At 35.6% G+C, this 14,318-nt stretch overlaps 1 protein-coding gene across 2 annotated transcripts; it reads right to left on the bottom strand.

Moving 5' to 3' along the window:
* Window positions 1-743: 743 nt before the first annotated feature.
* On the bottom strand, window positions 744-14,220 carry C2H3orf38 (chromosome 2 C3orf38 homolog). 2 transcript variants are annotated; one of them, XM_059164432.1, is made up of 3 exons: window positions 14,089-14,220; window positions 10,448-10,686; window positions 744-8,522 (listed from the first exon to the last, which is right to left on the bottom strand). In XM_059164432.1, the coding sequence occupies exons 1-3, from the start codon at window positions 14,213-14,215 to the stop codon at window positions 7,851-7,853; spliced, it is 1,038 nt and encodes a 345-aa protein (XP_059020415.1). In that variant the 5' UTR covers window positions 14,216-14,220; the 3' UTR covers window positions 744-7,850. The 2 variants fall into 2 exon arrangements, with proteins under 2 accessions (XP_059020415.1, XP_059020414.1); XM_059164431.1 differs by having other exon boundaries at window positions 744-8,525.
* Window positions 14,221-14,318: the final 98 nt, after the last annotated feature.

Here is a 14,318-nt window from a genome sequence, read left to right on the forward strand (position 1 = left end):
AGTGTCACTCTTAAATGCATGTCAACTCCTATTACTCAGTCTCTTTGAAGAAATCATCTATCCAGTACTTGATTATTTTATTAACATCTGAATTTTTACTATAGGTTAACTGCAGTCTATAATTTAGCCTTCTGTCAACAAATTGCACTTATCAACTAAAACATGAAAATATATTTTGAGGGCTCCTGGGTGGCTCAGTGGGTTAAGCCGCTGCCTTCGGCTCAGGTCATGATCTCAGGGTCCTGGGATCGAGTCCCGCCCGCATCAGGCTCTCTGCTGAGCAGAGAGCCTGCTTCCCTCTCTCTCTCTCTGCCTGCCTCTCCATCTACTTGTGATTTCTCTCTGTCAAATAAATAAATAAAATCTTTAAAAAAATTATTAAAAAAAAAGAAAATATATTTTGAACATATACATAAAAAAGCAAAAAAGTTCTATACAAGAGTAGTTCCAAAAAACTTCAGCATTTCTAGTGATAGAAAAGAGAAAACTATTTGAAAGTCTTCATACTTTTTTCTAGCAACGATGTGTAACACTTTCATCTTCTTGTTTTTCCCTCTGTAAACAGAAATACACATACTACACATATGTATTTATAAATGCATATCTGTTAGAAAAAAAGAATAAAAAGTGTTTTCCAATGAGCAAAATTTATGAGGAAGCAAAATAATTTCTTTAACTTCAATGAACTACAAATTCCTTTAAAATACTGAGTTGGTAAGAAAGCATACATTCACAAAATCATGTAACTTCAAAATAGTTCAGAAATCATGTTTATTTTTACATATGAAGAAAATGAGAATTAGAGTTTAAATTCTTTCACAATAAGGTAGTAGCAGTAGTCAGACTAAAAATAAAGTGCAAGAAAAAAAATCAGGCTTTGTAGTTTAAAAATTAAATCATCACTCCACCCATGCCCCCCCATCCCACACAAAACAAAAAACAACAGGAAAAAAATACCCATAACAAAAGTATGTGAACTTCAGAACATTACTTAACTTTTGCGGCTTCAATTTCTTCATCTTTCACAAAAGCATAATAAAACTTTATTACTTCTAATTACCAAATTATTGTTGATTGTATTAGAGCTAACATTTCATTATTCAGGAAGATAACTTTGGCTTTATTCATTAAACAGATATTTATTGAGGACCTAATACATATGCTAGGCATTGTCTTTAGCAGACAGGTAAAGGGCTAGGAATATAAAAGGCTCTGAAAAAATATCATTTGTTCCCTTATTTATAGCTTTAATAAATATCAACTTGAATACTTAGTCTTCACAAGGTAATGAACAAAAATGAAAGACAAACAGCTATAGCCTCAGCTCTCAGTTTAAAATCTAGTGGGGGAGATTAACAAGTTAGTAAATTAATATTTAAAATGCTAGGACCGAAATAAACAGGAACTCTTATAAATATTAAAAACGGGGTCTACGTACAGAAGAGAGAAAACATTTAAGACAAACCCTAAAAGATAAAAATTAAGCAGCCATGCAAAAAGCTAGGAAAATTTTAGACAGATAACAGACACAAAAAACCTCAAGAGAAAAAAATGTTTCACTTAAAGACATTTCTATTTTTAAACCATTTCAATTATAGCCCTTTTAATTTTATATTATCAGACTATCTGCAACAACAAAAAAATTAACTTTCACTATTTTATATACAGACCTACTTTGACTTACAATGGGTTACATCCCAATAAACCCAACAGAAGTTGAAAATATCATTAGGTTGATAATGTATTTAATAGGTTAGGACCTACTGAACACCTGATCTTTGCCTAGCCTACCTTAAATGTGTTCAGAACACTTAAATTAATCTACAGTAGGACAAAATCATCTAATACAAAACTTATTTTATGATAAATAAGGTGCTAAATATCTCCTGTAACTTACTGAATACTGTAAAGAAATTGAAAAGCAGAATGACTGTATGGATACAAAATGATTTTAAGTGTACTGGCTGGTCACCCTTGTGACTGCATGGCTGACTGGGACATGGTGCAACCTGCTGCTGCCCAGCACTGACAGAGAGTGTTGTACCCCTCCTCTAGCCTGGGAAAAGGCCAAAATTCAAAGTACAGTTTCTACTGGGGTGTCTGGCTGGATAGGTCAGAGCATGTGACTCCTGATCTTAGGGTCATGAGTCCAAGCCCCACATGGGGTGTAGAGATTACTTAAATAAAACAACAACAACAACAAAGTATGATTCCTACTGAATGCATTTCAATTTCACACCTTTGTAACACTGAAAAATCCTAAATTGAACCACTATAAATCAAGGGCTGTCTATACTTTCCAATAAAAGCAGGGGCTAAGTAAGCACGGGGTAAATACTAAGATTACTTAATAGCAAATGTTGGCTGGACCAAACAATGCATGAAAATGAGGGAAATCAAACATAGATGGTGACGAAAACCAGATTATAAAATCTGGATTTTATTTTTTTAAGATTTTATTTATTTATTTGACAGAGAGAAATCATGAGTAGGCAGAGAGGCAGGCAGAGAGAGTGAGGAGGAAGCAGGCTCCCTGCCAAGCAGAAAACCCGATGCAGGACTCGATCCCAGCACCCTGAGATCATGACCAGAGCTGAAGGCAGAGGCTCAACCCACTGAGCCACCCAGGCACCCTAAAATCTGGATTTTATTTTGGAGGTAATGCAATACACACTGAAAGTTCTGAGCATGGAAGAAATGGAAGCTATACTTTAAGGAAATTTTAATGTTATAAATATGTAAAAAACATTAAAGCAAAGACATAATTAAGTCAATGTTTAGGTAAAGAAATTCTAATTATAGTAGCAGCTGAAATAAAAAGCAATACTGTAGATACACTGCATCCAGACATGGCAAGAAATTAAATGTGTGGAACAGACTATTTCTCACACTGAAAGTACAATAGGAAGGGAAGAGGACTAGATTGTGATGACACACTAAGTTCAGGAAATTGCACGTAAATTTTTACATCTATTTCTATATATCCCAATTATCTCTATTCCTTTTTATAATATCATACATGAGCATTCTATATCTTTTCAAGTGGTTTTAAATTACCAAGCAATTTAAGAAGTATAATTCCAAGCATATGGCATGCACTAACACTCCTAGACTGTACTTAGATAAACAATAGAGACTAAAGGCACCTATGCTTTGGAAATCAGAGCTAGCAAATGACCTTTGATACTGAAGACAGAAGAATTCATCAAAAACTGATGGGTGAAATAGCGGAAAGGGGTTAAGAATACACTTACCAGGATGAGCACTGAGTAATATATAGAACTGTCAAACCACTATATAGGACCTCTGAAACTATCATAACACTGTATGTTAATTAACTCCAACTTAAAAAAATCTTTTAGAAAAGAGTCACCAGTTCTAGTAATTTACCATCTATTTAGGGAGGCAATAGTAAGTTACATGTAACAATCTGAGAACAATTAAATAAATACTAACCATCAGTATTTTAAGAGATGGGAAATATTAACACAAGCTTGTGAAACTAAATGCTTCAAGAAAAAAGGCTTTCCTAAATAGTTACTGATTTTAACTTTTCTTCAGAAAACGGATTAAGTAACACAGTTGGCACTGTGCAGCAGAGGAGCCTTCAATTCTTAAATTCATTAATTCAAACATAACTAAATTTCATTCTTGAAATTTAGGGTGTCTAAAAACTGAAGATGAAAACTGCTAACCAAAGAAATCTCAGTAAATGACTATGAAGGGAAATACTGGGCAGTACTAGCAATAGAAATTAGGAGGTATCAAATTTGAGGTCGGTCAGTGATTAACATTTCATGAGTAACACATTTCTGGAGTCTATGATTTAATATTTTAGAGTGTATTCTATCTCATAGTAAATAATACTCCACTATAATATTAATGTTTTACTGAAGGACTACTGGAAAAGTTTCAAACTAGAAAAAATAAAGTTAAAAAGATTTAGTGCACTCTCATACAGTTCTGAAATTATTTTCCTTCCAACTCTAAATAGGCTGTCAAAATATCTTATATTCTGCATTGATACAATCAACATAGCATAGGTAGGGCCACACAGCTATCTAAAATTTCAATTAAGTGTTCTTCTTTCCTGACCCATACAAAAAAGATATAACCACACCCTAAATTTAAAAAAAGGGGGGGGGGCTAAAGCAGTTCTCATCTTAAGACATGTAAACTAGGAAACTGAAACTTAACATAGAAAATTTAGGTAAATAACCTATTGAATATTATCTTGTGCTTGATTCAGTGACTTAAATTGTAGATGCTCCATTAATATATAACAAATAAACCTGAAGAGAACCCAGATGCAGAAAAGTCCTATTTTCCCAGCACTTGGATTTGTACTATCTGCATTCAAACTTGAGTATATACAAACGTTATAAAGAGCATGGGTGAGGGGAGGTGAGAAGGAATGTTGTGAGGCCACAAACACAAACCTTCAGAGGAAATGATCCTATGTTTAAAATCCTTCAAAATTAGCAGTATACATTACTAAAGAACATCTCAGGATAAAGTTTTTGTAAAGATCTAGAGAAATCTTTTTTTAAGATTTTACTTATTAACTGAGAGAGTAAGGGAGCAAGCAGGAGCAGGAGAGGGGCAGAGGGAAAGGGAGAGACAGGACAAAATCCACCGGTAGGGCTAGTTCCCAGGATGTTCCCACAGTCCTGAGATCGTGGCCTGGGCAGAAGGCAGACACTTAAACGACTGAGCCACCCTAAGAATTTTTTTCATACTTTTTCTCTTCAGATTTTTCTGTCACACTTTCTCCAGCGCATGTTATTGTTCATAAATTTATCTTGCCAAAATAAAATGAATGCTGAACATTTTTGTTTCACTTAGCTATTTCAGTAGGTTTTATCTTAGCATGTCTTGAAAAACAAAATCCACAAATTAACAACTATCATAAACTAATATACTTCCCAGAGATTATCCTTTCATTCATAAGATTGAATCCTCTAGCTTATGGGCTCCAGCAAGGGCACAAAATTTTCTTAAAAATAATTTTAATATTGAGTAGTAGTTTGGAGGAAATGTTAACTATTATGACAGGATTTTAACATGAGAAGTATAAGGATGCTTGTAGGAGGCACAGATGTGCTTTAGAGAAGTCCATAAACTCAGTGAAATAATGCAAAAATTGTAATACTAAATGCAAACACTTTTTCTGGGGAGAAAGAACACAGCTCTCATTTTTCAAAAAATCCATGATCACTCCCCACAGCCCAAATTAAGAACCAGTGAAGAAAAGGGCATCTAAATTTGTGAATACAGATACTAATAAAAAATATCAGAGCATGTTTTTATGTTATTTATATATTTTTATTGTATTTTATTCTGTTTATCATTTATTTGGCCATAAGAGCCATTTTGTTGAAACACAAAACTGCTGACTTTTAAAATTAAGCCACTATTCTTTAAACCCTTTTCTGGTGCTATTATAATTTCTTACGGCAGTGGGTACTTAGCCTTCCTTTAGCTTAAGAATACTATCTCTGTGAAAACATAGGAATGAAGTTTTCCTGTGTTGGCCATTTGCAAGTGATTTCATAAAACAGAGATGGCTTTTTTCCTATTATTTGGTATTTAGTTAATAAGACTCATGAAATTTGTTTTTGGCATTCTAGATACTAAGATATCCCAATGTAACTATTACTTTAAGATTTTTTTATTTTAACAAGAACAGATACTTCATGTATGCCCTATTAGGCTACTGCAAATCAGTCTATAGTAAATAAAGCCCAGCTGCCCCCCTGGTTTGACCATTCAATCACTGTGAATTGTATAGTGTTGTACTCTCTACTACGTGACTCCCAACAACTCTCAAAATATCAGTTGAGGGTGAAATGAAGCTAAAGGGACCTAAAGCTGGGGTCTCTGCCATTCTTTAATACACAAAAAACAAAGGGATGGTAGAAAAGCAGAGTTCAATCTGCAGTGTGCTTCTGGACCTTCTCAAAGGCTTGAACAAGCTTTAAACTTCATGAATAATTTTCAATTCCTCCAGGTATTCTTCCTCTGAGCATAAAAATATATACTTCTCCTATAATTTATAGCCTTTCAGTTTATCCCATTCTCACCCGTGGGCTTTTTAAATTTAGTAAATTTTAAAAGAAATTTCTATCTGTTGGCTTGGAGCCTAAAAGTTTCTGTGTATCCACATATGAAATTCAAACGGATGAAATGATCAAACAAACCAACCCATCACTGATAAGAACCAAAGACAAAGGCTAGATGCAGTAAATGCATCTAGATACAGTGTATATACAGTATGTAATTATACAGTATGTAAATTTCTTTTTCTCATTCTTTCATCCAGTTAAACATTAGGTCCTACCGTGTTGTCCAGCTGTGGGGATTCACAGAAAGTAAAACACAGTTCCAATTCTCGAGAGGTTCTATCAGTAAGATTTCAAATTTCTAATGCTGATTAAAAGAACATGCAAAGATTGCAGCCTTACTTGAGCATTACACGAATTCAAAAAGTCCATACTGAAGATAGCTAGAGGCAACTTCTGCCCATCCTGAGCATCTATCTGTAGTAGTATTTCTGCAGTACTTGTCATTAATACCACAAAGAATACAGATGGGAAGAGTTTTTAATTTTATCCTTTACTGATATTTATTGAGTACATGTTATAATGATACTTAAAGATGAAAATGATAATCTGGTTTTAAATCTAAACAATACACTATTCTTAGAGCAGACAGTAGGAATTTCCCTCCTTTATTAAGTTCTTATTTTAGGATGTATCAATTTGTACTCCTCGTAAAAGGTATGGCATTAAAAAACCAAAAATGATGAGTTTTTTCCCCCTGCTTCCAAAATTCTTGTTATCTTAGATGATCACAAGAAGAGTTAAAGGTAAAATAACATGTATAACACATCATCACAATTCCCTGCTGAATTTTTTCTATAGGGCATTTTTGTAAATTAAAATTACTAAGTCCCAGATCAGCAAGTAGTTGCCAAGTGATGAAGAATTTAAACCCTAAAGCAACTTAACCTTTTAAGTCAAACCTAGTAGAACAATTTAGAGGTGAAAAATCCTAATAATTTTTATTTATGATGTAGGAGTATATCCATATCTGTATATAGATATGCCCACATTATAAATTTGTGTGTGTGTTTATTTTGGGTGGGGGGTGGTTTTGGTCACCTCTTCTGAGATCAATCAAGAGGCAAATAGTAATTCATTTAAGTTAGAACTGGGCATACCTTTTAAAAAATTTCAATGGTATGTTTCCTTTATATGATATTACAATAAATGTTCTTTAAAAATGTTAGCTGAAGCCTTAGATAAGAATTAGGTCTGTTTAGAGAATAGCATTTATCATTGCCCAAAAGAGTTCAGAAAATGTTGCAGATTTTAAGATATTTAGCTTGGTCTACTAATAGATAACTGAAAAATGTTCCTCAAATTTTAAAAAGGCAGTGTATTTTTCTCCACCTGCTAAATTATTGGACTTTTTGCGTGAGAATGTCACTCAAGTTTTCTAAAATGAAAACTTTGAGTTTACATTAAACCTTTCCCACATGAAAGTACAAATATTAGCAGAATATTCACTAAGTAAAATGAAAGTATTACCTGGTTTCTAAGGCACACCGTTAGTTATACCATCTAAAAGGGATTTATTTGATGAACTGCATTAGCTCTTTGACCATTTGCTGCAACTCAGGTAGAAAGAGTCAAGTATTCACATAGTATGTCAGTCTGTTATCAAGACAGATATTTCAACTAAAATGTCAATCCTCACACCTGAAATCACTTAGACATTACTGATGGGGTATTTAGAGGTGTTTTTGTATAGAGAGTTTTTGAGACTGACATACAATGTTCAGTGCTTTAGAGGGTTGGGTAAAAATTAAGTTCTCTTTTGTTCAACAATGCCTCATCTCCACTGCATAAAGCTTGGTCTCCAGTTCCACTATCCAATGTCTGCCTTACATTAAGTTGTACTTCGTTTGTACTACATAAACTAATTACATTATAAAAGGCCTCTAAATCACTAGGTTCAAATGTAATAGCTGGTTTCATTGATGTCCCAGGAGCAAGAGAACCCTCTCCAATAATTCTCAAGTTGATAAATTTGATTTTCCATGTATTTTCCACAAAAGGGCAGCGTATGAGTCCAAAAATTTGTTCAAAAATGCCCAAACAAGTGTTCCCTCGGTGGACAGTCCCAGCAACTCCAACCATAACCAGACCATGGGGAGAAGAAGCACATTTCAGTCCATGGGAATCTAGGTTGGGACTGAGAAAAAGATATTCTTCTTTCACTAGTGACAGCAGACGAAGGCTCACAATTTCTGCTCCATAGTAGTCTATCACGTTTTGTTCAGAGGTCTTGTAATAAAACCTAAGCTTGACATCGTGCCAGAAGTGCTGTGGCCCCCATTCATCTTGAGGTGGACCCAGAAAAGGATTCTGAGAATTAAGAAGTTCAAAGAACCACTGACAAAATTCTTCTCCTAATCGACGAAAATCAACTTTTTCAGCTTTTTTATCTTCTTTTTCCTGCTGATTAAGATAAATAAAATATAAAATATAACCAAGGTCAGTTCTCATATCATATCTTTTTTCTTTTCTTTTCTTTTTTTTTTTAAAGATTTTATTTATTTATTTGACAGACAGAGATCACAAGTAGGCAGAGAGGCAGGTGGAGAGAGAGGAGGAAGCAGGCTCCCTGCTGAGCAGAGAGCCCGATGTGGGACTCGATCCCAGGACCCTGAGATCATGACCTGAGCCGAAGGCAGCGGCTTAACCCACTGAGCCACCCAGGCGCCCTCATATCATATCTTTTTTCTATCTAGTCTCTTTTAGAGCTAAGTTGTCATATGTTGAGTATAGCAGAAGCTAAATGAACTACAGGTGAACTCATCGAACCCATCATGCACAGTAAACTGTTTTTCCCAAAAGAGGAAAAATCATTTTAGAATTTACCAGCTTAAACATCTGAAAATTCAGCTAAGAAATTAAAGCCTCTCAAAAAATCAGCATGAAGAGTCAACAATAATTTACATTAAGTATTTTCTCTTGATTGTGGCAGTGATTTCAAAGTCTGTCAAAACCTTCAAATTGTATGCTTTAAATGGATACAGTTTGTTGATTTGTTGAATATAAACTATACTTAAATAAGTTGGTAACAAATAAGCATTTTTTACTATCTTTAAACAGAGTTCTAATACAACTGAAATACATTACTTTTTATTATTGGGATTAATTTTATACTGTTATTTCTGTTTGTTACAAGTAATGTTATTGCAAAAATATACCTGAGAAGCTTGATTTTCCTATCTATGTGAGTAGATGAGAATATTTCAGAGCACAGTACTTCATTTTGATGGTAAGAAATCTTTTACTGACAGAGCACCCATGACTGAATATGTTTGGCTCTGTGCTTGGCACTTATGGACTATTTCCTTTTATCTTCACAAGCTTAATTACACAGATACCATCATTATTATGCCTGCTTTATAGATAAAGTTAAAAAGACTCAGGAAAGTCAAGTTACTTGCTCAAATTCACACCTAGCACAATGCAGACTCTATTTGAAGTCACATCTGTATGATTTCAGAGTAAACATTCTCTTTAGCATACTAAGAAAGCTCTTAGAAGGTCCTTTCCTAAGGAGAAAGCAAATGCCTCTTACTGTAAAACCTTGCTAATTCAAAGTATGTAGTTTAAAATTTGCAGATTCATGGAAGAGGCTTCTGGAGTGGGTGGCAAATTTCTATTTCCTGGCCAGCACGGTCATTACAAATGTTTCTGCTTTATGGACATTTATTAATCTATATATTTGATTTGGAAAGGGGGTTGTCTTTTTGTGCTTTGTTTAAAAAAATAAAGTTTGCAAATTACCTAGAGTTCATACAATCAACATTTAAATATTCTCACAGCATCTAAAATGTCCAGTGGATACAAAGAAATAGGAACAGACAAGGTCAGCTGGAGGAAATTATTACAAGAGAATTTTTTCTAACTTAAAAAAAAAAATCAAATGTTAAAAATTATTTAAGTTTCTCTCATGGAATTTTTACAATTTAATACTAAGTTAGTCTTCAAAATGAGAAAGAGCTAACACCAGCATTCTTTTTTAAGCAGACAAGAATATTACAGAGAACATGAAGCTAACTTAAAATTAAATTGATCCTGCAGTCTATCCATTCTCTTTACAAATCCAATAGTACTCGTTTGATGAAGTGATAAAACATTTTTTCCCTCAAAAATCAATATAGCATTTTATATACATTATTAAATGTCAGAGATATTTTCTTTCTTTTAGGTGCTTTACTGGTCTTTCTTTAGAATGCAAAGGATATGGAGTGAAGCTAAATTATAAAAGCGAAAATATTATTAACCATGTCCCCACAGATCTAGGATTATCTAAAGAGTTTAGACAGAACTAAAATTTAAGGTATAACTATAATATCTATTTTTACCTGTTGAAACAGTCTAATGTCCTCTGTCTTAACTGGCTCTGGTGTCTCCTTCAATTTCAGATGTGACTGCTTTTGCCAATAATCCTTTGCATGCTGAATAAGATTGTGCTTTTCAGTAGCTGGAGGTACAATAACCCCCTGCGTTGCCAAGTACTTAAATATGACTTCTCGGTGGACTTTCTTACGCCTCAAAAGTTCTTCTACGTTTTGACTGTACACTAATATTGCACGAATGGCATCTAGAAGGAAATTATAAAGATTAGTAGAAAATCGCAAGTCATCTGTTAATCTGTTCAGGGTGAGCAGAAACCGTATCAAATAGTATTTACAAATTCTTGTCATGGTATTACTCCTTTTGTACAAGATGGTAATTTTTTAAAAACCAGGAAGTGGGCTATCAGATTTTGGGTTTAAAAAAATTTTTCTTTATGATTTAAACTTCCCAACCTATACTTACCTCTTCCTTTCACTTCTCTTAAGACAGTAGAAGTTTTACATTTTTTTTTAAACAATGACATGTTTTAAGAAAAAAAATTGAGCCAGAGAAAAAATTCTTTTCTAAGAAGGCCAATGGACCAAATTCATTTATAACCCCTAACATCAGTAAAATTACAATATTTTAGATCTGCAAGGATTTTTAAACTTCTTATTCTATAGACAATAAAAGTTGAGGATATAAAAGGTATCAACAATCATGCTTCTAAGAAGTGGCAGAACTAAAACTTGTATTCTTTTTTAATTAAAAAATGTTTTATTAAACAACAGATCAAAGATTGTTTTTTAACATGAAGAATACAGAATAGCAAAAAAATGAACTCCCATGTACATACCACATAGCTTAAGACATAAGATGTTACTAGTATCTTTGAGGCCTTCATTTTAACCCTCCCTACTTAACACTATTTTTTTCTCTACTCATCCACCTTAGAGGTAGCTGCTATCCTAAATGCTGTTTATTCCCTTGTTTTTCTTTTTGTTGTTCAGCATAACTGTGAACTTCTAAACAATACAGTTTGGTAGTTTTGGAACACTCTATAAATCCAATCCATAAATATATGTATATAGATGGTCTTTCACACTCAGCTTTTCACTTAATGTTGTTTCTGACATAAATCTGTAGATATATGTAGCTCTAATTTTTTAATTATTCATTTTACTATACTACAGTAAATTATATGATTACATCACAAGGCATCTATCCTTCTGGTTAAAATTTATTTTTTCAAGATTTTTATTTATTTATTTGACAGAGAGAGAGAGAAGGAGAGCGAGCTCATCTGTGCACCCACAAGCAGGGCAGCTGCAGGCAGACGGAGAGGGAGAAGCAGGCTCCCCACCAAGCAGGAGTCTGATGCCGGGCTCGACCCCAGGACTTCAGGATCATGACCTGAGCAGAAGGCAGACGCCCATCTGACTGAGACACCCAGACACCCTCGGTCATAGATTTTTACTGGGTATGTTCAATTACAAACACCATCACTTTGAACATTTTCATAAATGTCTCCCAGGGCACAGAGAGGCAGGCAGCACAAGTATCATCTGAGAACTTGCTAGAAACGCTGAATTTCTGGGCTCACTTCAAAACTACTGAATCAGGGACGCCTGGGTGGCTCAGTCAGTTAAGCATCTGCCATTATCCCCGATGGAGTCCTGCATTGGGCTCCTTGCTTGGCTGGGAGCCTGCTTCTCCCTCTGCCTCTCTCTCTTTTCTCTTCTTTCTGACAAATAAATAAAAATCTTAAAACAACAAAACTATTGAATCAGAATCTGCATTTCTCACAAGAATCTGGAGGGACTGATTCACAAGCACATTCAAGCTTGAGAAGCTCAGGTGCAGAATATGAACCCCGAAGTAAGCAAATAATTCCATTTAGGAGATGATGTCAAACCTGTTTACCCAAGTTCTAATTTACACTCCTTCAAAGAATGTCAAAGAGCTGCTTTGCATGATCACCACGCTTAGTTTTTTGCCAATCTGGTAGAAAGGGAAAACACTTTTGGTTTTGGTTTTCATTTCATTGCTTTTCAAAGAGATTATCTTTCCATATATATATGGAAAGATTTATATATCTTTCCATAATAAATAAATAGTTACCTTTTTATATTCTTATAGAGGATTATTTTCTTCCTCTTTGAGAATTATCTCTCCAAATCATTTAACATTTCTGTACTGGGAAGTTTCTTTTCATTTGCTTTGAGATCCACCATCAATTAAATGCAACATTTTTATCTATTATACTTTTAAACTCAAACTCAAGGACTGTTAGGTGGTGATTGTGTGAAATACATAAAAGCTTAAGAACTCTATTAAGTCTAAAACTATGTGCATTCTAAATTCCTAGGAATTTCTTCTTTTAATGTCTGAGGAAACATTAAATTTGAAGTTTCAAATTATTTTCTTAAATGGCAAAAACGTAAATTCAATTTAAAAGCAGAGAAATAGACTATGCTTTCGTAGTTATTTAAGTCACACTAACATAGAAGTCTGGAGTTTCCCCATTTTTTTTTTTTTTTTAAAAGCTCTTTTTTTTTTTTTTTTAAAGTATTTTATTTATTTACTTGAGAGAGAGATAGTGAGAGAGAGCATGAGCGAGGAGAAGGTCAGAGGGAGAAGCAGACTCCCCGGAGTTGGGAGCCTGATGCGGGACTCGATCCCGGGACTCCGGGATCATGACCTGAGCCGAAGGCAGTCGTCCAACCAACTGAGCCACCCAGGCGTCCCTGGAGTTTCCCCATTTTAAAGTAAAATTCAGCAAATTTAAAGTAAGACTGTGCAGATGATATGCCAAGTGAAATAAACACAGACGCTTCTTGATTATATTTTTATATGAAGTAGCTATAACCAGGCTAAATATTAATAACCCTTTAAATCTACTCTACCGAAATGTTTATTTGGCTCTGAAAGTAACGTATTCCTCCTACACAAAATCGTCTCAGAAAAAAAACTGGATCCAAAGAGACATGGAATCAAACTGTCTACTGTCATCTCTGTCGTTGTTTTTTGTGGTGTTGTTGGTTTTTTTTTTTTTTTAGAGGCAAGCAGAGATAGGAAGGGAAGCAGGCTCCCTGCTGTGCAGAGAGCCTGATGAGGGGCTCGATCCCACGACCCTGGGATCAAGACCTAAGCCGAAGGCAGAGGCTTTAACCCACTGAGCCACCCAGGCGCCCCACGATAGTTGTTTTATCTACGAGGCTTCAAAGCGTTTATGATATCCTCCTCGGGGCTTGAAGAGAAACACCTGAGCAGCAGCTGACTCCTCGGCTCAGACGAAACTGAAAATGAAAAACACCCTGGCTTCCCGGAAATTCTGAAATCACTATTCACATACTCTAAATTGTCGAAAAAATAAGCATTTGCCCCCACATCCACATTCCAGATAAAACCTGGAAGCCGCGCCGCTGCCAGCGTCCCCATCGCCCCGAGGACGTGACGCTTCAGTGCCGCCTGAAGGTGGTTTCCATGCCGCGGAGCAGCGGCCCTCTTGAGAGTTTGTCCGTCTCGAGAGTTCCGCCCCAGCACCGCCGGGCGCCTTAGCGGGGCGACCTCTTGCACCTCCTCTACCCCCACGTCCTGGTAACCTGGGGCCCGAGTGAGGCCTTGGGAGGGGCGTCCGCCCTTGCAGAGAAAAGTCAACACTTACCTTGGCGGTCCTCAGGTTGCACCAGGCGGTTGGTGATGGTGTCGCACAGGGCCATGATATCATCGTTGTCTAGTAGGCCGAGCAGGTTACGACAGCCCTCCGTCTCCGGAGCGCTGAGCCCCGACATCTCGACCCCCAAAAGGGGGGTGGGGGGAAGAGGACGACCCACTTATGTCGCCCCGCTGGCCCACCAAGCCGGCGCCTAGGCAACATACACCGGAAGTGCCTTT

The sequence above is a fragment of the Mustela lutreola genome, chromosome 2, assembly GCF_030435805.1.
Source record: "Mustela lutreola isolate mMusLut2 chromosome 2, mMusLut2.pri, whole genome shotgun sequence".
Taxonomy (NCBI): domain Eukaryota; kingdom Metazoa; phylum Chordata; class Mammalia; order Carnivora; family Mustelidae; genus Mustela; species Mustela lutreola.

What these genes read in the sequence shown, in the direction of transcription:
- C2H3orf38 (XM_059164431.1), bottom strand. Translation starts at nt 14,215, where the DNA reads ATGTCGGGGCTCAGCGCTCCGGAGACGGAGGGCTGTCGTAACCTGCTC. An exon ending in GCAACCTGAGGACCGCCAAG is followed by an intron (nt 10,687 to 14,088) that starts GTAAGTGTTGAC and finishes ATTTCCTTCTAG; the next exon opens with ATGCCATTCGTGCAATATTA. An exon ending in ACATTAGACTGTTTCAACAG is followed by an intron (nt 8,526 to 10,447) that starts GTAAAAATAGAT and finishes TATCTTAATCAG; the next exon opens with CAGGAAAAAGAAGATAAAAA.